At 42.5% G+C, this 22,700-nt stretch overlaps 1 protein-coding gene across 1 annotated transcript in view; it reads left to right on the top strand.

Annotated features, from left to right (window-relative positions):
- MCTP2 (multiple C2 and transmembrane domain containing 2) overlaps positions 1–14,660 on the top strand; it is a 108,718-nt gene extending 94,058 nt beyond the window's left edge. Inside the window, 4 exon segments of the mRNA XM_049783306.1 lie at positions 3,140–3,249; positions 8,884–8,993; positions 11,915–12,012; positions 14,450–14,660. Of these exon segments, the coding sequence (XP_049639263.1) occupies positions 3,140–3,249; positions 8,884–8,993; positions 11,915–12,012; positions 14,450–14,518 (387 nt within the window). The 3' untranslated portion in view covers positions 14,519–14,660.
- The last annotated feature ends 8,040 nt before the right edge of the window (positions 14,661–22,700 follow it).

Below are 22,700 nucleotides of genomic sequence, written 5' to 3'. Positions count from 1 at the left end.
TTGAATTGAACCACCTTTGTCTGACCCTTCAGACTGGAAGTTGCAAGTGTTTCAAGCTGTTATTAGTCCATGGTAGGACTTCGGTATTGGTGGGGTTATCAAGACTTTTCATCTGCTTTTATCAACCCCGATGATCTCGGCTCTTCTATAATAGAAACAAACAGGTGTATTTTTTTCCTCCAAATATTTCCAAAAACATGATTATGATTTCTATGTGCACGAAAGCTGGACAAAGGCTGCTGGGAGGAAATGAATATGTCCATTCTGAAATGATGGTGCATTTCTTTTATACACTGCATGGAATCCAATGAGAGCTTTTGGAAATTAATTTTACAACTGATAATATTTCTGATACTCTGGAATGAATAAAAATTGAAAAAAAAACAATAAATTTTTTTTTGCCAGACATTTTGTTAAATATTCAAAAGACTCAAAGTGACAGCTTATTTGAACTTTTGTCTTAGGGCAGGGGTCTCAAACTCAATTTACCTGGGGGCCACAGGAGGCAAAGTTGGAGTGATCCTTGAGTGCAAAGTCAGTAGTAAGCCTTGAACATTGGGGGTGTGACCCAAACAACTAAAACAAAACAAAACAGAAAAAGATTCCTCTAGGGCAGGGCCACAAAATGTTGTATGGAGGGCCGCAAACGGCCCGTGGGCCACGAGTTTGAGACCCCTGTCTTAGGGGGTATAATTTGAGAGGAAAAGGTTTCTGTGATTGAGTATAAAAATATAGAGCCTTTGAAAATAGGTAGGCTGGAATATGAATGGATTTCAGTACTTGAAAAGCAGAGTTGAGAGTATTCCCACATAGCATAGTTTTTTTTTTTTTTTTGAGTTTTCAGAATATCCCAGAATATAAAGAGAATGGTTTCTTAATTTTTATAATAACACCTCAATTTACCATGTTGTTTGTAATGCAGGCATTAAATGTTCTAATACTAAACCCATCACCAGTGTACCCAGTTTTTCACCCACTGTCACAGCCTGCCCCCTTGCAGCCGTAAACAAATTTACTTCATATTGTTTGTTATAACACAAATGAAATGGAATTATGAGAACTTAGATCAATCATTGTTATGTAATCATTGTTATATAGAGAGGATTTTAAAAATTGGAGTATGGTTGGAAGTAGGGACAATTAAAATATCAATTTAATGACCATTATTATAGATAACATTCGAAATGCTTAAAATGTTTAATGCAGTACATGGGACGATGACAATAAAACTTACGGCTTTGGAAAAGTAATGCTGATGTGATTATAAACAAACAGAACAAAGGAACCAAATAATATGCAACGACAACAGCATAAATAATCATTCTTCACCGAGCAATTTATTACTCTCCATTTGTATAATTTTATTTGTTTTGCTTTTTAGATACCTAGCTGTGCTCAGGCAGGGCTTAGTTCTGGCTCTTTTGTAGTGGGACTTGGGGGCCTCTTGTGGTATTGGAGATCCAAGGCAAGCCCCTTATCTGCTGTTATATTAGACCCCTTGAGGAATTTTTAATACTTTGATAATATAAATATTTTTGCTGCAGTGCATTATAAGTATTTTTAAATTTTTGAAATACTGTTTTATGAAAATTTGAAAAAATGAAATGATGTTGCTCTACCGACTCAAACTGAGTTGATAACTTTTTAAAATTTATATAAATTTTGATTTCTTTAGCTCTTAAAGGCACATTTTTTGTCTTTCCATTATGGGTTCCCACATAGACTGGGACTCTTTAACCTAATCTTGGATTACTGAATACTCAAACATCAAATTTGTGGGGAAAAAAAGCCAAAAGGTCATTTGGATTACTAACATGCTTCTTTTACAACTAGAACCTTAATCTTTGGGTGTTTCATGGAGGGCAGGGGGTGAGCAATATGCCCGCTGGGCGGAAAAAAAAGACATATTTACAAAATTGAGTCACATGGAAATTTGAGTCATTTTCCAAAGACATTGTTTTGACATAAACTCCCTGCAACTGTTGCTGCTGAACAGAGGAAGCTACTTTTGCCCCTTGGGTCAAATTCCCTGGTGCTTTCAAAATCCTCCTTTATATTTATAAATATGAATACTCATGTGGCTGAGAGAGGGGCGTGGTTTTCACCAGGGTGCTCAGGAATGGAGGGTGGGAAGCTGAGTGTGGATGAGGTCTCTGGCAGCAGATAGAATTGTTCACCTAAAATGTGTATGTGTGTGTGTGTGTGTGTGTGTGTGTGTGTGTGTGTGTATGAGAGAGAGAGAGAGAGAGAGAGAGAGAGAGAGAGAGAGAGAGAGAGAGAGAGTGTGTGTGTAAATGTATCTTGTGAGTTTGCCATTGCAAGAGAAAATTGACTTCTCCATCTGTAGTGAAAGGTTGAATCAAATGGTCCAGATGGTAGGAAGATATTCAAGCCATCTCAGCACCCTTTCCTGAAGAAGGCCAGCAGTGAGACATGCTAACCTTTGCCCTTCTCTTTGGTCACTTTCAGCCCAGTAACTTCATCAGCAAAGGCAGATGGTTGGAGAAGGGATGTTGGTACTATTTCTGCCATCTTGCTCCTTGTACCAGCAGCCCCCTGGGAACTGTGGCTTCTGACTCCCTCCTGTTAATGTGTCCTAGAGTCTGGAGTTGAGTTGACAAAAGATGACAGTAGAAAAAAAAGTTCCCCCTGCAGTTATAACAGAAGATTGATGCAGAAATGGGCTTCAAGCTTCAGGTTTTGGCTTAATCATATCATACTGGAGTAAAATTTGAGATTGGAATGACAAGTTTTTGTTAAGGTCACTTGAAGTTTTGCTTTCTTAGATCTTAGGTGGAGGGATGTCAGTCACTTGCTTAGGTAAGAATTGTGGGGACACCCACTCAATCCCAATGACAATAGAGTCTATTATGGGTTGTTAACAGGAGAGGATCAGAAAGAGTGTCACGTATTTGCACATCCTGAAATCCTCTTCAACACTTGAGTAATTTTCTGAATTCTTTGTTATCAGCCTCGCCTCCCTGCCTTTTCAGGTTTTCTATAAAAATAGGTTGTCTTCAGAGAGAAGAATGGTATTGCACATGAAGAATCGAAGAGGAGCATATATTTGCATTTGTTTTCAGCGTGGGACCTCCCAGGTGAAGTGAAGTGTCTTAAACCATGCCTCCCTGTTCCTTAGGAATCTGAGAAGAAAGGGATCATTGAGAGAATCTATATGGTGCAGGATATTGTCTCGACTGTACAGAACATCCTGGAGGAAGTGGCTTCTGTTGGAGAAAGAATTAAAAAGTGAGTTGAGCTTTTGCTTTGTGTTTTTTAAATGAACACTGCCATACACTCAGCGGGAGGGGACTGGGGGACATGGAGGAGGGACCAGAAAAAGGCAGAATTCCACAAGCAGTGGCATCAAGGAGCCCTGGGGCTCAGCATGTTCTCTGAGCTCTGAAGTTTTACTTACTTTTGAGCTCGAGAAACAACCAGGTTGACCAGCTGGCCCAATTTACACCAGCTGTTCCAGTAACTTATGATACTGTATTGCTTTCCCATTGTGGGAAATGTCTTGATTGGGGTAATAAACTCTTTTATTTTATTTGGGGGGCACAATTGACAGTGTTCAAGTCTTACTCATGGCTCTGAGTTCAGAGATCACTCCTAGAAAAACTTGGGAGACTTTATGGGATGATGAGGCTAGAACTCAGATTGGCAAATGCCTTACCTGCTATTCTGTCACTCCAACCCTAGTAATTAACTCTTGAGTTATAAAATAAAAGATGATTGATGTTATTCAGAACTAAAAAAGAAAGAAAGAAAGAGTTGAGGAGATAGTTCAGCAGTTATGGTATATGTCTAGCAGGTGTCTGGCTTAAGTTTGATTCCTATCATCTCTTCCTCACTCTACTTCAGCATGGGCATCACTGAGTATGGTACTGAGGACCTTCAGTACCACTGATATGGGTCTAGATTATTCATAAGATTAGAGTTTTTCAATTTTTGTCCTGTAGAGAGGTCAACTTATTTTTCTCCCCCTGTCCCGACTGCTATATATCCAAAATCTTGAGGCATATTGTTGTTCCTGAAGATTCACTGAAATTTTTCTTTATGAACCATGCATGATTCACTGGGATTCATTTTTGTCTGATGAGAAAATGAGAATGCAGAGATTTTTTTTTAAGCTTACTGGTGTTTGCTTCTAAGTTGTATGCATTAAGATGGAACTCAAATTAATGCCAAAACCCAGTGGAAGTTCATCAAGAAGCAAGAGAATCAATACAGGGTACTCAAGACCATTAAAGACAATTAATTCTCTCTTTGTCAAGGGCCACAAATCATTAAAATGGGGCTTTCTAGAGATATTGCCTACTTCTTAGTTCTTTATCACACCAAATGCCCCAAATATCTACTTATTTTTGGTACAGAAAGCATTTACTTTTATCTTAAAAATAGATAAAATAATTACCTTCAAGGTTCTTGAGTGAGTTACTGCAGTTTGATTTGTTCTTACTCCTAGTGATCCCAAACTATTTTATTCCTCTAGTTTTCACAGAAGTGGATCAGTGATCCCCAAATTTACTTTCATAACATCTTAAATATTTCAGTGGCAGTAGAAAATGGGGGACTTAAAAATGTGAGACTTTAGGTGGAAAGAGTATTAATTCCTCATTCACTGAGTTTCAATGATAAAGTTTCAGGCACCAACCAGATCTAAGGGTCCTCAAACTACGGCCTGCGGGCAACATATTGTATTTGCTCTTGTTTTGTTTCTTCACTTCAAAATAATATATATGTAGTGTGCATAGGAATTTGTTCATAGTTTTTGTTTTCACTATAGACTGGCCCTCCAATGGTCTGAGGGACAGTAAACTGGCCCCTTGTTTAAAAAGTTTGAGGACTTGGGGCCTGCACGGTGGCGCTAGAGGTAAGGTGTCTGCCTTGTCAGCGCTAGCCTAGGATGGATCACAGTTCAATCCCCCGGCATCCCATATGATTCTCCAAGCCAGGAGCGACTTCTGAGTGCATAACCAGGAGTAACCCCTGAGTGTCACTGGGTGTGGCCCAAAAACCAAAAAAAATAAAAGTTTGAGGACCACTGGGTAAGACACACAACCCTGACAATGACAACATGGCCTTGATGTGTGCCATCAAACTGTGTCCCAAGTCCTTGGCATGATACCTTTTCCTAAAGGAGTTACCTCAAGGACTAGGCTGGTGTGAGTCCAATAAACACATGGGCTTTGACATTTTACAGATTGAGAGACCAAACTATGGTGTGTGATTTCACATCTCACTAGTACACCTTGGAACTCAGGCTTTCACACCTGCCTCTCTTCAGAGAGAATTTCCTTCCAGGGCTTGGTTTTGCAGTGAGGGAAAAGAACCATAATAAGATCACTGGAACTCAGCAACATTGATGCTGCCAAGCTCTGAGGTGGAGTATGGAGGGAGTTTCTGATGGGCCCAGTAAAAAACCTGTATGAAGAGACAGGCAACCAGGAGGATTCTGCAGAATCAACTGTCTTGGAATATCTTTGAGACAGGAAAGAGCCAGCAGGTGTAGAATTGGCGAATCTAAGTTTCAGTAGGTTGGAAGTCCAGTGCAAGATTGCGCAAGATAATGTGTGTGGGATGGCAGTAGAGATGAGGGACATCACAGAGTGTAGGGATGAGGCAATGGGGAAGAAGCCAATAAAACACGAAGAGAGGGATCTGGCAGCATGGAGCTAGAGGATGTGAGGTGGGGGCCGCACCAGGAAGACCGGTCCTTGACTTGGTATAAACATCGTCTGGCTGCCTGATACTTGAGAGTTTCATAGACAAAAGTGGCCATTGTGTACTTGACAATAGGCAAGTTGATGTGTGTGTGGGGAGCAGTGGGCCAGCGATGTAAACAGGGCCCCAGTGCCACAGCGGCCAGCACAGCTGTGGTGGCCATGGCTGAGACATATTTTGGGCCATGAACAGGGCTCTGTTCTGCCCAGCTGGGAGACAGGAAAGGCTCCTGAGGCCGGATTCCTATTCATGCTGGAGCCATTCATGATCAAGTGACCTCAGAGATCCTGCAGGCCGGGGGACAGGGGTGGTGTCCTGGGTCACTCTACTGGAATTCCATTGTGATTCTTAGCACAAGGACCAGGAAGAGTTGGGCTTGGCCTTTTGGCAACTTCCTGATAAATAAATTTTATAAGAAAACATTCAGAATCAAGACTTCCCGCTGAGGGAGGAGGAAGATCGCCATACACAAGGGACTGACTCTGGCATGGAATGAACTCTATTCTCTCTCTCTTTTCTCTTCTCTCTCTTTACTTTATTTAAATACCCCCATTACAAGGTTGTTTATAATACAGTTTTTTTTCTCATAGTTACAAAGTTTTTTATGATTGAGTTTCAGTTATATAGTGTACAGCACTTTCATCAGTGCACATTTCCTACATGTCCCTTGAATTGGGTGCTTAAAGGAGATCAAGTGATATGGAACTCTATACTCTTTAACTTGCTCTTCTTTCCATTCTTGGGGTGCTATCTCTCATGGTATGCTGTAAGATCACCCCATGCACCGTAGCTCCAACCCCAGGTAAATGAGTCTAAATCAGAGTCTCACATGAAATAGTCCAAACCAGGCTGAGGATGGAGCAAGTGTAGTCAAGCAGTTTTCTACATCATAGCTCCAGCAAGCTGCCAGCCAGAGCTGTTTTTATTGAGTACAGACACCACTCCCAGATGAGGTAGCAAGGACATAGTAAGGGCAGATAGTTCAGGCTATTCTGAGTCTATCCCACCCTAAGTTTACATATAAGGCCATCTTTGTCTTGGGTTAAACCCATTAGTAAACAAACAGATACAAAGAAACCAGGGATGATCTTTATTTTGGGTAAAATAAGGTGTAACCTAACAACTTCCCCCTTTTTGTTCAAAAAACCCAGAGGGGTAGAGAACTTGTAGTCTATTGTTCTTTGCAAGAGGCTGGAATCCCAGATTAGAACTTACAAAAGTGGTTGTTATTTTTCATAGGCACAGTACAAGTTTGCTGTAATAGCATCCAAGTTTTAACTGAATACATCATTCTCAAAACAATCAGCTTTTTTCCATATCTTTGTCTTATATATATCATAATTTTTTTAAACATAGACTTCTCTGAATATAAATAGTATGCAGGGGCCGGTGAGGTGGCACTAGAGGTAAGGTGTCTGCCTTGCAAGCACTAACCAAGAAATGACCCCGGTTCGATCCCCGGGGCATCCCATATGATCCCCCTCCAAGCCAGGGGCAATTTCTGAGTGCTTAGCCAGGAGTAACCTCTGAGCATCAAATGGGTGTGGCCCAAGAAAACAAACAAAAAAAAATTAAATAGTATGTCACGTTCAAACTTGTGTCTCTTTTGGGTGTTTGTTCAACATATCACCCCTGTGTTCTCCCAGGCAGCTGGTAGGAAGGGCTGAAGAACCAGGTGTGTTCTTGGTCTTTGCCTTGTGGAGTGGAGATGCCAACCCAGATGTGTATGTTCTTGAACTCACTAGAGAATTCTTCAGGGAGGAGCTAATGAGATTCAGGTGGACTTAGCACAGTGTGGTCCCCTCACAAATGATTTAGATGGAGACATAGAGAGGCAGATTTTCTGGAAGTTGAGTTTTGTTTCATTAGGACACCTAGATGATGAAATGCAAGTCAAATTCCAGCTGAGTGACAGGAGGGATGATTGGGTGCACCTTGGGTTGACTGTCAGACTGAACTGCTGAGAAAAACTAAGAATGAAGCAGAGACACAGAGGAGGGAAGCCTGAGGCTAGGGAAAAAGAAACAAGAGTCCTTAACAGGGAGCACTGATGAGCATGTGAATGAGGAGGAGTCGGAGGAGTCACAGATCTCAGACCAGTTGGTTTTGTTCCTGTGAGTGGAAGAGGCAGATGATGTCTTTCATCCAAATCTGGGGAATGAATAAAGTTGGGATTTCACAGACATGAAGGCAGCAGTATTGGGGGTGGGAGTATGGTCTTAAGACATCAGATGTGGCTGGAAACAACCACTTTTGTTTGCTCTTTAGAGCCTTGAAAATGGTTTTCTTAGGACACGCTGCTGAGCCTGATTGGTTAAATGGATGAAGGCTAGTACTTGAGTGTTTATGTTGGTTTTTGGGCCACACCTAGTGGTGTTCTAGGGCTACTTAAGGGCCATTCCAGGTTGTGTTTGGGAGGGAGACAATACTCAGTGTTGCATGTTAGGATAGTACAGAAGTAGGTCCTGTCTGGTTCCCACACTGACTGGGACCTCTGAGCACCACTGGGTATAGCTCTGGAGACTTTTGAAAACCATTGAAGTGACCTGGGGGAACCCCTCAGAACCACAGATATAAGGAACATCTTATTCTCAGGTCTTACATTGAACTGTTAAATCCCAGATGGCCAAAAACTGCCATAGGTAAATCTCAAGGTGTCCTGAGCACCCTTCCAGGGGAAGGTGCTTGCTTTGCAAGCAAACCCAAAGTGGGTTCTATCCTCAGCACCTCATATGGTCCTCTGAACCCTGCAAAGAGTAAACCCTGAGCACTGCTGGGTGTGGGCAGAAAGTGTGTGTGTGTGTTTGTGTGTGTGTGTATTCTCCTTTTTATTAAGGATTTTCTGCAACTCTGCCAATGGAGTGATACCCACCTCTGTGCATAGATCCACAGTGACAATTTTGCATGGTGTGTGGCTTTATGATCCCTTTGGACATCCAATACCCCCACCCCACTGCACCCCTAATTGCCTTCATGGGACAATGAGTGGAATCAGTTCTCATGATCACCAACTTCAGCTCCAGCCCATTTGATATTCATGGTTTCCAGAGACACTTTCCCAGAAGACCTTGTCTTTCTAGAACTAAGTCAGGGATGTGGCCCCAGAGCTTGGCTTGGAACACCTCTGAAAATGACTCTTGTGTGTTTTATCCGCAGCACCTTCAACTGGTCCGTCCCCTTCCTCTCCTTCCTGGCCTGTCTCCTTCTGGCCGTGGCCACCATCACACTGTATTTTATTCCACTCCGCTACATCATTTTAATCTGGGGTAAGTTTAGCACATTCCTTTTTTTTCTTTTAATTTTTTTTCTAGCAATCAATTGCAGGTAAGACCCAATTACTTACTTTGAAAGTGCGACCATAAACTTTAAATGTGCTCTTGCCAGCAATTAAACTGGAGATTAAGGAGAGCATTTCGGAAACAACAACTTCATGGACCTCTGCGAGAAAGGGCAGTTGCATGAGCAATCCGCCGAGTTATTTATAGGCCTCTTGCATAATTGCAATCAAATAAAAAACGTGATTGTGCGTGTGGTTTCCCTCTGGGCTCTCACAGCCCCAAATACCCTTGAATAATCTCTCAGTGTGGCCCAGAAACTTGCAGAAAAGGCCGTTATTCAAACAATGAGCAAACACCTGCACCGTGCCCTTTTTTTCTCTGAAGAAAGGAGATCTGGGTGTAACAAGGTGGCTCCTGAAGCTTCATGCTTCCTTGGGAAAAATAACCCAGTTTCGGAGTTAACTCAAGATCTAACTGTCAGAGCATGGGGCAGGGGGACCAGAAAGTGGGTGGGAGGAAGATCACTTGGGAAATTTTTCACTTGTATCTGAAGGGAGAGGAAGTTGTTGTTTACCAGGAAAAATCATGATGTGCTGCTATAAAGTTTAGCGGCTGTTTTAAAGAGCTCAAAAAGAAAAAAACACAGACTTAAAATGAGATGCTTTGAGTTTCTTGACTATTGAAGTCAGCAAGTGGACAGATTACAAGCTGTGTTGGTGAATATTGGTGCCCAGATTGGGTGAGGTTGGAATTGAGGGAAGGAGAGAGTACATGGCAAGAAAATTAATTGTTGGAGAAGCCACTTACCATCCTCAGTAAGAGTCTGACAGTTTGGATTCTCCATTACATTGGTCTTAAGTTCTTTAACCATCCTCAAGTCTCATCATCTTCAGATGTTCCAAGAAGTTCCAAATAGAAGTGATTGCTTAGAGATGTTTTCTTCTTTAAGCAAAGGCTGAATGTCTATGAAGGCCAGATGAAACTACAATCTGGGACGAGCACTAGGACAGCAGGGAGGGAACTTACCTTACATATGGCCAACCTACGTTCAATCCTCAGCATCCCATAGGGTCCTTAGAGCTCACTAAGAGTGATTTCTGAGTGCAGAACCAGGAGTAAGGCCTGAACATAGCTGGGCATGACCCCAAAACAAATAAATTAAACCTCTCTTCCTCTTTCTTTCCTTCCTCCTCCTTCTCCATCAATCTACACATGTGTATTCATGGCAAAACTCTTGAGCAAAACCAAATTAACTCAAAATATTTCTGTTGTGGATGGATTTTTTTGGGTCACACCCCCTGGTACTCAGGTGAGTTTGGGGGATCATGACAAAGCCCTTCCAGCTCCAGCTCCCCCCTGTGTACTCTGGACTCTTTTGACTCTTCACGGGTGTCCTTGAGTTTCTGCACAGGTTTATAATCTTCCCTGGGATGAAGAAGGCAGCATAAAGATTGGCCGGGGTATTAGCCCTGCATGACTGTTCATTAAGCAGACCCAGATGCACACACTCTGTATAATTAACATTGGTAGAGCTTTTCTCAGTATCTTTGTCTTCCCTGCTTGCTTTGCTTTGTCTGTTTTCTTCTGCCAGAAAAAGCCCAGGCTACAATCAAATGTTGTTAGCAAAAACACAGTGAGAGCTGTTTTGTGTAAAGGAACATGGGGATAGATATCTGTCAGAGACATGGAGGGGGAGAGGGAAGAAAGGCAATGGGTAGTTTAGCCTGAGAGAAAGAGGATTCTGGGCTGGAGAGATACTACAGCGGGAATGGCATTTGCCTTTCATGAGCTGACGTGGGTCCAATTCCTGGCATTCATATATTCCCCTAAACCTGTCTGGAGTGATCCTTGAGTGCAGAGCAGGAGGATCTGAACCTTGCTGATGTGACACTCAAAAACTGTGAAAAGGAAGCCAGAGTGATAGTACAATGGTAAGATATTTGCCTTGCACATGGCCAACCAGGTTCAATTCCCTGCATCCCCTAAGGTCTCCTGAGCCTACCAGGAGTGATTCCTGATTAAAGAGCAAGTAATAATCCCTGAGCATCATTGGATGTAGCCCCAAAATTGGTCTGAAGCCTTCCTCAGCCCAACTACACAGACACAATTTCCTCCAAGGCCTAGCTAGTGACCACATGCCAAGCTGATGTTCCATACAACTTGGTAAAGAATTGGTCTGAGATTGGCATGGTGACCCAAGGTGCAGCAGCATGCACAAAATCCAGTCCTTATTTAGAGAGAGCTAAAACATAATCTGGGGGTTGAGAATCCTGGACCATTGAGCTATGACCCTAACCTCAGTCAATCAGGGATCTAAGGCCGACATGAATCCATTCATTCTCCTTGGACTAACAGACCCTTCAGGTATGATTCCTGTAAAGCAACACCACTTCCAGAGAATATCTAAGTTGTTTCATTTGAAAGTTCAGCCTCCAAAGAAGATTCTGATTTGGTACAAAGATCTCATCCATTTTGGATAGATGGGTGGATGGGTGGATGGTTGGTTGGTTGGATAGATGGATGAATGGATAGATGATGGGATGTTGAATAGAGATGGATAGATGAATTGGTATGGATGGATGGTGGGATGGATGAGTGGATGGATGAATAATAGTGAAATGAATGGATGGTGGGCTAGATAAATGAATAGGTGGATGGATGGATGGATGAATAGAAGGTTGGATGTATGGAGATGAATGGTAGTATGGATGAATGGACATGAAGGATACAGATGCCTGGAAAGACATATTAATGGAGGGATAGACTGACAGACTGTCTAAGAGTTGGATGGATAAATAGGTAAAACACATGCAGATGATAGATCTAGAGATAGATTCATAGATAGGCCAATACCTGGGAACCTGATAGCTAGATGAATAAAAAGTCCTCTGGTTGTTCCTATTTTTCAGGCATAAATAAATTTACCAAGAAGCTTCGAAACCCCTATGCCATTGACAATAATGAACTGCTGGATTTCCTCTCCCGGGTCCCATCTGATGTTCAGAAGGTATGTAAGCCCCAATCGCTGCTCTGGGGAGGTGCGGTGTACGGGGGTGTGGTGGGGGTGATACCGAAGAATCCCGAGCTTGTGTGAGGCACAGAAATTAGGTTGGAAAAGCCCTTGGTTTGTCAACATTGTCCAATGCATGAGTCAGTTAGGGAAAGATCATCCTAAGTCAAGAGCTCCTGAAAAAAATGCCCCAGGGCTTTTGGGTAACTAGAGTGCCATGGGTGTTCTAGTGCCCTTTGGGTATTGCTTGGTCTGTGTTGAGAGGATGAGATGGTCCTGCTGAGGGGGGGGGGGGGATTGTGAGTTCCAAACTTTGGGAAGGGGAAGAGAAGTTGCTTCATTTCCTCCTTCTTCCAAGCATTTTAGGAGAGTCCTGAGGGAATTTTTCTTCTTTGACTCAGTTATCTTCCAAGCATCCCTTCTTTTCTTTTCCATCTGAAGACCTAGGAATGGGAGGGCATAAGCCCCCTGGGTACTGGAAAACAGAGTAGCCGAAGCAGCATGAAATAATTGGAGATCAATCAGGGTATTATTTGCAGGTAATAGTTGCTTAGACTATCCCGTTTCTGTAGTTACATGGAGATTACTGGGCAACAATGCCAAGGAGCAGTCCCAGTCTGCACCCACATGCTGAGCAGGCTGAGTTGGGTTCAGAGGCACGAGCTTCTCTTGTTCAGAATAAAGCAGGTAGGGCAAAGCCTGGTAGGATTGTGATGATTGAAGACAGGAGCCTTTATTATCCCAGAGAATCTCAAACCAAAATGCTGCATCGATTTCTCAGCCCTGGGCCAAGGGACGAAGGGAAACATGCATGATTCCATCGAAGCCTCAAGTGAGAACAATAGAGCAAAGGGCTGGACCAACCTGGGTTTTCTTTTTCTTTCCTTTGCCAAAATGCCTTCTGGAGGGAGGGAGGAAGAGAGGGAGGGAGGGAAGAAGGGAGAGAGAGTCCTGAGAATGATAAGAGACTTGCCTTGCACATGGTCAAGATGGAAAGGATGGATACATGGTGGGAGCATGTAGTTGCCGGAGCTTCTCCAGGAGTAAGCCCTGGGCACTTCCAGATAGAAAGAAAATAAAATGCATGCCATGGAAAGAGGATCTTTTTCATTCTCCTCTGCAAGGCCTGATGAAAGGCCTGGTTCCTGGTTCCTGCTTTGTACTAAGCTAAAGATGGGCAGGTCTGAGTTCCCTGTTTCCTTAGCAAAATTGGGAGAAAAAGGTCACTTGGTCTGCAACTTTTCACAGAGTGTTGCTCAATTTCCCATGAAGGGTCCCTGGTCTATGGTGGAGCAGGCCACAGATGCTGAAAATGGGCACAATGTGTGATCTGAAAAGCAATCCTTTCTTTGACCCTTTCCTCACCCCTCATCATCATATGCACCTTCTTGGTGCGAAGATAGCTGCAAAATCCCACCACTCTCTGTTGTTCCTGAGTTCTTGCCCAGGGTACTGTCTTGGAAAATGGAAATTTTCCTCATACCCTGAATGGGCAGGCATGCAGAGGGATGCAGTCAGAATACATCCCCTTGGATTTATGCTATAAGTATGTTATATTATACCAGGGGTCTCAAACTCGTGGCCCGCGGACCGTTTGCGGCCCTCCATACAACATTTTGTAGCCCTGCCCTAGAGGAATCTTTCTTTGTTTTGTTTTGTTTTAGTTGTTTGGGTCACACCCCCAATGTTCAAGGCTTACTACTGACTTTGCACTCAAGGATCACCCCGACTTTGCCTCCTGCGGCCCCCAGGTAAATTGAGTTTGAGACCCCTGGATTATACACTTGTAACTCTGTCCAGGTACTGGGCATAAGATGTCCCCATAGCCAAATTCTAGGCCCTCTGTCCCAGGGACTTCTCACATGTTCATTTTTATCACCGATGCTTTAGCCATTACCTTGTGACTGAGTTTCATTTTCAAGAGAAATCTCTCAAAGGCAGTCCCAGGATTCTATTTTACCCCCATTTCCTTCCCTCACCCTCCTCTCTGGAAAAGCATATGTAATTTGCAGAGATTCCCACCCAAGATTTTAGATATTTTTGGAAATGAGGAATTCTGACCAAATTTCTGTATCCTATATTATGAGAAATATTTTTAGGAGACAATGATTAAGATTCCTAAGGAGATGGGACAGGCACCCACAAAACCCAAATCTCCAACAGCTGAAAAGCAGCAAACCCACTAGTCTTGTTCGCTAAAAATGAATAAATAAATAAATAAATCAGTCTAATATTTGGATTTCCCAAAATGATGCATGACTTCTTAAATCCTTCCTGCAATTAATCCCTCCTTCGTGTTCCCGTGTTTGGAAAATGATTCATTATCTTTGAACCTGCTTACCCGGGCCCCAGTGATTCCTTGGGGAGCCATTAACACACACAGTCCTGAGCTCAAGTTACTGTAGCGCCCTGTCAAGTCTGTCTGTTTTTACAGGTGCAGTACTCGGAACTGAAGGCCTTCGGGGGCCACAGTCCCCTTCGGAAGAAGCGAAGTGCCCTCTAGGATGTGCCCCGACTCACCTGGCATCCCAGCTGCTCCTCATCCTCTATTATGTATATCGGGTTGATAGGACCAAGTCCTGATCTGCAGCATCACAGCAATTCATGCTCTGTGATGCCCTGCGTGTGTTTTGCATCTCATCTTTCCATGTGCACAAAAGGGGCTGTGCACACTCCACATGCCTGCCTCCCAGCAAGAAGGACATGGCGGGGAGCGCCTCCCCATCACTCTGGAGAAGGAGATGAAGCTGGTTGCCTCCTAGATCTCCTGGGAGAACAAACTATTGGACTTAGGTTAACGTAGATCTCCTCTGCTTGCCTCCCACCTCTGCCTTTTCCAATTCCACGGCTTCTACTCTCCACACCTTTCAGAGGCTGAAGCAGTTGCCCTTGTGTTTTCTCTGCATTTGAATCTTGCGGAGAGCACTTCTCCTTCCCACAGGACGTTCGAAAGAGGTTTGAAGAAAAATCAATCATTGGGAGCAGCCCCAGTCTTTGAGATTCTTATGTTAACCTGATTGGAGATGGTTGGTCAAATGTCAGTGAAGTTAAAAGACTATAACTGGTAGTGGAGGTCCCCGGGAGATACAGAGGGACCACTCAGAAGGAGGGGTTGCAGAAAGATCTTGATTGCATTAAAATGCCAGTCTTTCTGGCCCCCATAATGGACTGAAATTCACAAGTTTATTTAGAAAACCAAGAAGCAAAAAACCAGGAAGTTTCATTGGTTCCCTAACCCGTGTGTGTGTGTGTGTGTTTGCAGAATATGAAAATACTTGAGTGGACCCATGGAACTTTTATTTCCCTGATGGGAAAGTCAATCCTTCACCCTAAATTATAGTCCTGACCCCCATTCTTGGCAGAGGGTCACTGTAAAATCTGCCTCCGAGAGGTCTGGACTCCTCTGCACAGATTTCTCTGTACACACCCTACTTCTGGGAACCCCAAGTCAGTTTCTTGTGGATATTAAAATATCTGTGATTATTCTTTTGTTTGAATAATATCTATGTTGTAAAGGCTGTAATTTTGTTCACACAAACTTTATGTCATATATATATACATCTGTGTATTATAAGCACATAATGAGCATATATAAATATATTTGTAGTTTATATATAAAAGAAAAGTTTTGGTCAAAAGACCGGGCTTAATATCGAGTTTTACTGTACTCTCCACTCCCACCCCCACTCTGCCTTTGGATCATAATTTAATAACCTGCAAAGAAAATGTTTGTGAAAAATGCCAAAGATTCTAAGTCTTCTCATCCCCCTGCCTGTTTTTCTTCATATTATATCTTCCTGAGTTGCTTTCTGGCTGAGCCTGATTTCTGCATGATTTGATTTACTTCAAGTTAATGAAGCTGGCTGGAAAGGCGCCTCTACAGAAATTATAAAAGCCCCAGTAAATTTCTTCGTTGTACATACAATAGATACCCAAGAACCTCCTTTGTTAAAACTAGTTACTCAATCTTCTGTGTAAATAATGCCTCATTGTCTCACTCTCATGTACTTTATCATAGCATGTCATTTTGTAAGGATGTAAGTCAGACGTGTTGTGTGTGTTTTTAAAAACACGTGAGATCTGAGAAGTCATTTGAAAGAAAACTTGGAGCAGCCAAAAGTAACCCTTTATTTATTGAAATGCAGAACCCATACTTGCTTGTTGTTCTTATGTGATAGAATTTCTAAATGAAATTATTGGCCTGACAAGAAGGCATGGCTGTGACTCAGACTTGATTTCCTCCCTCTTAGATTCTCACTGTCCCATGTAGGATACAGGCCAACAACTAGGATTATCATAGAGCACGACCAAACCCATCCTTTGTTATTGACGTTTGGAAAACACTGTGATTTGGTTAAGTCATAAATAAAAAAAACAAACATGAGCATAAATGTAAGGTTGAGATGGGTCCCAGTGATGAGAAACTTGTTTGAAGGATGCAGGATGCTTTGGATAATATGCATGAAGTCGGGATTCATAGGGTAGATGGTACATGAGTACATGATAGCTTTGTCAGGATCCTGACATCTTGGCAAGTCTCTTGTGCTCTCTTCTCCAACCTCCCACTGATTCATCTCCTGCTCTGCTCTTTTGACTCATGACTATCTCTGTTCTTCCAACTTGACCTTCTCTCTCATCTCGGACATGAGGACTTTGAGACTGATATCATCTCTTTACTTTTTGGCTCTTCGCATCTACTGGACTGATCCTTATATGTTTCTCTCCTCATCACCCCCCCATATCTATGAAATCTGGTATATATAATGTTGACATGGGATACTGTCCTGTATTTGACATTTCCAATCACCACCACCTAGGGACTCCCACAATCTCTGGGGATGATGCCAGAGAAACCAGGAGACTCATCCTCCTGCATAATCATCTTTTTGTCAGGAAAGACCACTCTCTTCTGCCTTCATGAACTCTTTGCACCTTCAAAATTTGCAAAAGTCATGGCTAGAGCTCTGGTACATAGGATAAGACATTTGAGTTGCATGCAGCTGGCCCAGGTTTGATCCCTGGCACCACATATGGTCCCCTGAATCTGCCAGGAGTGATCTAGAGTCAGGAGTAATCTCTGAGCACTGCTGGCTATGACCCCCTCAAGAACAGACAAAAACCTTGCAGAAATCCCAAATAACTGTCTTTCATTCCAGTTGGGTGACACTCCAACTTGGCATGTCTTCCATTTTTGGCATATTATGGATTCTGCCAAGGCACTTACCACCAGACCTCACTCTGACCATTAACCCTCAAATGAATTGCTCAGACTGCCTATCAGTGAAAGACATTTCTATAAAGGCAAGTTTGGATCTCTACCCTTTTGTGGAGGCAGAGAAATTATTTTTCCCACTCAAACATGAGTGTGGTCTCTTGTTTGCATTTAAGGCAAATCTTACCTTGTGTGATGTGATTTATAAGCTCTGTTCAATTGTTTATTACACATTTTATAAACTATTGGATACCTCCTATTTGGGAAAGCCTTTTCCTATATCTGTCCAAGGGAAATTGTCATCTTTATTTGTGGGTGGTGAAGACAACTTGGGGGATTCTTTTTCTTCCTTTTGCAGCTATCATTGAATAGACATACATTGAACCCTGCTTATTCGGACCAATGGTCAAGCCAAACATTAAACAGATGCTTTCAAGCTGCATCAAGACACAGACACAAATTATCAAAAGATCTTTCTGGGTAGTTGCAGGTAGGTTAGCAATGATGAAGGTAATGGGAGAATCTTTCTTAGCCGCCTGGCAAATCTTGGGTAGCCTAAATTTTGCATGGGATAGTATTGGAGCAGAGATTGGGGGGTCAGGGAGAATGTATCTTAGTGGAACTGGGAAAGGGCTAGAAATTAAAAAGGTTAAAGGATGGGATACATCTGGTAGAATAAATGAGGGACATTCTAAAATCACCCAAACTGTGTGCAATGTATTTTTTACCCCAAAACCATTAATAAAGAGGCTGCCACAAGCCAAGCCCTACCTGAATTCTTTGGTCCATTAATAAGACTTCTTTCTTTTAATAGACACAGCATTGATCATTGCTACAACTTTTAGTGGCTTTTACTCTATCTGTTGGGTTACTTTTTTAGAAAATTAAACTTCACATAGAAAGTTTGTGAGGTCCCATTGAATTTCCCCCAACTTATTTTATTTATTTATTTATTTATTTAAATTTCTTGATAAGGTCCCCCCCTGACTTATGACATTTTTTTTAAAGCAACTGGGTAATAAGGTTATTTTATAGAGCTTTACTCATGAGTCTGTAAGTTTCGTTCTCTAGTGTATAGCAGATTGTAAGATATGACCATCACTTCCGGGTGAAAGGTCACTTATATATGAGACACTTGGAAAGCAGGGTTTTTGGTAATTAGAATCATTTACATGTTTTTTCCAGGTTTGATATCTTGATCTGGCACTAGTTCTTTATTGTTACATGAACATGTCAAAAGAATCATGATGGGATGTGGCGTGGGATGGTACAATTACCGGGACTGAGCAATTTTAGAGTGATCACCTTTGAATAATGGGCTTCACCTCCAGAATGTTCCAGGGCTCCTTACAAATGAGTTCTTGGCATGGCTGTCCAGTTCAATCCGATATTCATGGCAGTCAGTTCCTGAAAGATTTCCAAATGAATGGCATGTCATTCATTTTCATAATTAATACTTCTCTCAATCACTACTTGGTGGAGGGAAGCCTTGAATTCAGGTACTGCAGAGTTCTCTGGGAGTAAGTGTGAATGAAATGTCCATGTTTGTCAGATTTTTCTATCACCTTTTCAATTCTTCTCGTTGCCAATGCCCTTTCCCTATGTCCTGCTGATCAAGGAGCATGGCTCTTTTTAATGGCTCTGGATATTAAACTACTTTCTCTTCCTCAGTTACAGTGCCCCCCTTTTAACCTCAGGGACCACAAAATTTTTGCCCTGTCCCAAAGAGACCATTTAAATGGGGACAAACTGGTGAACACCCAATTTGAACTGGAAACAAAGGAAAATATCAAAGATTTCTCCCCGCTGCCCAGCTTCTGTTTACATTGGATTGTCTCTGTACTGGAGCTAGGAGAATGAAGAAAGCCTGGGAGTCTTTTAATCCTGAAAGTGGCAGGCTGGAGTGATAGCACAGATGGGAAGGCACTTGCCTTGCACGTGGTTAACCTAGGTTCGATCCTCTGCATCCCATATGATTCCTTTAGCACCAGCAAAGGAGTGACTCCTGAATACAGAGCCAGGAGTTACCCTCTGAGCATCCCCGAGTGGCAAAAATAAATAAATAAATAAATAAATAAATAAAAATGGGGTTGATGAGCAAAAATACCAGGATGACTGCATGTCGAGTTCTATGGCTACCAGATCATGGATCTATGGTCAATGGCTTAAAACAATACAAATTCCTCTGGGAATCCTGAAGTTTAGGAGTCCTGAGCTCAGCTTTTAAGAGGAAGTTGCAGGCAGAATTGTTCCTCTGCCTTGCTCAGAGCCAATAGGCTGTAGACTGCTATGACTCATCCCCAGAGTCCTAAATGAGATGGTAGTCTAGGTACCCCCATCTTTTAGTTTTCGGTCCTCTCTTGACCAGTTTAGGTACTATCTGTAACTCTCCTTTTCCTGAACTCTCTCCTCTTCTCAACTGGACTTGAGGTGGGTTGGCCAAGGATAAAATAACACCTGCCTCTTTGGAGCTTATATCTGGACTCTGCTCCCTGGCACAGAACATATGGACCGTCTCAGCATTCTCTGCAATGACCCGCTTTCCTTCCCCCTTGAATCTGTGTGCTCATTCTCTTGTACTCTGCCCTCAGCGACTGGTCTCACAGAATCTCCCCACCCCTTGCTTTTAAGGAGCCCAAATTTTCTCACCAAGTTTTGCCACTGAAATGTGTTTATTTTGTTCTTAAACAAAACAAAACAAAACAAAACATTGGTGTCAATTCACACGACGACAGTCTTTCGAAACTAGTTATTAACGGATTCCTCCAACTCAGTCTTGTGACAGATGGGAATGTATTTTATTGGTTTTTATTCTCCCAAGACTTAAAACTAAGTGTTTTTTACATAGATGCATGTCCAGGCATAACGGTGTGTCTGAAAACAAGAGAATGGTTCTCTCTGAAAAACTGCTGTTGTGATTTCATGTTTCTGAGTTTCTTCTGCAAATTCTAAAGGCTTAAGTTTTTTATTATTAATATTATCTTCTTTTTTGGTCTGTGCTCAGGGGTTGCTCCTGCCTCTGACTTGGGAATTAATCTTGTTGGTGCTTGGGGAACCATATAAGATGCTGGAAGATACTGGGAATCAGATGCACTGTACTATTATTTTGACTCCTCTTTCTGCATTTTTAAAAAAATTTATATCTTTATTTAAGCAGCATGATCACAAACATGTTTGTAGTTGGATTTCGGTTATATAAAAGGACACCTCCCCTTCACGAGTGCAGCCTTCTCACTACCCATACCTCCATTTTCCTCCTCCCGCATCCCTGCCTGTATTCAAGACAGGCATTCTATTTCTCTAATTTCTACCATTGTAATGATAGTTGTCAGTGGAGTTATTTCTCTAACTGAACATTTTTTTTTGACTGTGGACAGTAGTAAGTCTTGGTACCTTTAAAAGGTCTCCTTATTTGGAGAAAAATGACCTTCCTTTGGGGTCTGTGTCCCAAGTTTTAGAAATAGGGTCTGCAGTCTAAGAAAAAAATTAATGCTGAGACCAGAGGGATTGGTATAGCTTGTAAGCACTTGCCTGGAACACACTGTCCCAAGTTTGCTCTCCAGCACTGGGAAGGCCCCCCCATTCCCTGCCAAGAGAGAACCCCAGGAATAATCCCTGAGCACTGTAGAGTATGCCCTTGCCAGCTAAAAACAGCAATAAAAATACTCCCAAAGTTAATGGTTTAAACAGTCAACTTGCTGATTATTCAGGGGATGGGGTTGGTGAAGTCCACCTTTTAGCACTGAGTCTCTGGTAATTATTTTCCCTGGAGATGAGAGTTCTGTTGGCAGAACCTTAGTTAGAAAGTTGAGTGTCTACCCCACCCTTTTAGCATTTATCACTGCCAGTCTGGTTCTGCATATATATATATATATATATATATATATATATATATATGTAATTTTTTTTGGTACTTGCCATGCATTGTTAAGGGTGATTGTCATGTAATTAAATCACTGCTCATCACGGAGAGCCTGTTTTTATGCTGAGATAAGCATCACAAAAGGGGCCTTGGATCAATGAAGATGTCCCCAGTAGGATTACAGAGAGGCTGGGGTTGAGCAGGGCATCGGAATTAATTAGGACTGATTTTGCTTTTTCTTGCTACTTTCGATATCTTTTTAATTGTTTTTCCATTCTTGGTGAGCTTGCCTTCCCCCATACACTTTTTTTTTCTTCTCCAGTTTTAAAGAGATGCTCAGACATTTCTATCTAGAGCTCCCCACACAGTAAGCTTTTTATCTCTGCCCCTTTCTCAGACACTCTCCCACAAAGCTGCAACTTCCCTGTCATTCTGGGGCTTCCCAGATATTCGCCCTTTTCATTGCCACACCTAGAAGGTTCAGGAGCCACACTTGGGTGTGCACAATGCTGAGATTCTCTCAGGGCCATGGGCAGAGTCTCTGGATTGTGGCTGACCCGGAAGTGCTGTGTGGGTTCTCTTAAGAGATGGAGCTTGAAGTTGAAGCCTATGGTCTCATCTACGCTGAGTAGATGCTCAACCACCTTAAATCATGGTAAATGTAGACAATAGCAAAAAGACAGGTCTGTGTTCCAGAAAGCTTTAATTTCGGGATTCCAGAAAACCCAAGAGGTTTTCCATTCCCTCTTTGTATTTACAAATGTCTTTTCCCTTTTAGTTAAGAGCAGCCCTTCCAAAATGAGGATTACCTGAGGAGTGGGGGCACTTGGGGTGTGATGGTGACTGTCCAGGACGAAACTTGGGGTACCAGGGCAGATGTGGGAGGTGTTCCTTAAACCATCCACTGGGCTCCCAAAGCAGCCAACACTCCTAAAGCAAAACCAAGGCCCATTAAACCTTTGTACAAACAGGTCCTTCTCCTGAGTATACCACTGGTCTCCAGACTCACAGAAAATTCTGTCTGTCTGTCTCTGCCTGTTTTCCTATCTTCATCTCTCTCTTCCTCCTTTCCTTTCTCTCTCCCTCCCTTTTTCTCTTTCTACCTTCCTCCCTTTCTCTTTTTCTCCTCTTTCCCTTTCCTCTCTTTTTCTCCCTTCCTCCCCTTCTCTCTGTCTCTGTGTGCATCTTTGTCTATGTCTCTCTAACTCCCTTTCTCTCTTCTCCCCCCCCCACCTTCTCTCTCAGAGGCAAGCCTGCCCTCATTTTCCATTTTCTTTCCTCCTATAGCCCTGTCACAAGCATGTTTTTTGTTTGTTTGTTTTGCATAACCTTTTCTGCTTGGAACATCCAGTGATGCTCAGGGCTTGCTCCTAGCTTTGCACTCAGGAATCCCTCCTAGTGGCACTTTGAGGATTCATTAGGGTGCTGGGGATGAAACCCAGCTCAGGTGCCAACAAAACAAGCACCTTACCCCTGTACTATCTTTCCAGCCTCCCCTCCTATGTCTTCTAATGTTTAATCATTGGACAATTCTTACTTGCTCTCCTCTTCCCTTTGTGCGCTCAGATATGATGGAGTCAGAGAAGGGAGAATTGGCTCATTCAAGTCTAC

The sequence above is a fragment of the Suncus etruscus genome, chromosome 11, assembly GCF_024139225.1.
Source record: "Suncus etruscus isolate mSunEtr1 chromosome 11, mSunEtr1.pri.cur, whole genome shotgun sequence".
NCBI lineage: Eukaryota > Metazoa > Chordata > Mammalia > Eulipotyphla > Soricidae > Suncus > Suncus etruscus.
The sequence above is the reverse complement of the archived record's forward strand: the minus strand, read 5'-3'. Positions and strand labels throughout refer to the sequence as shown.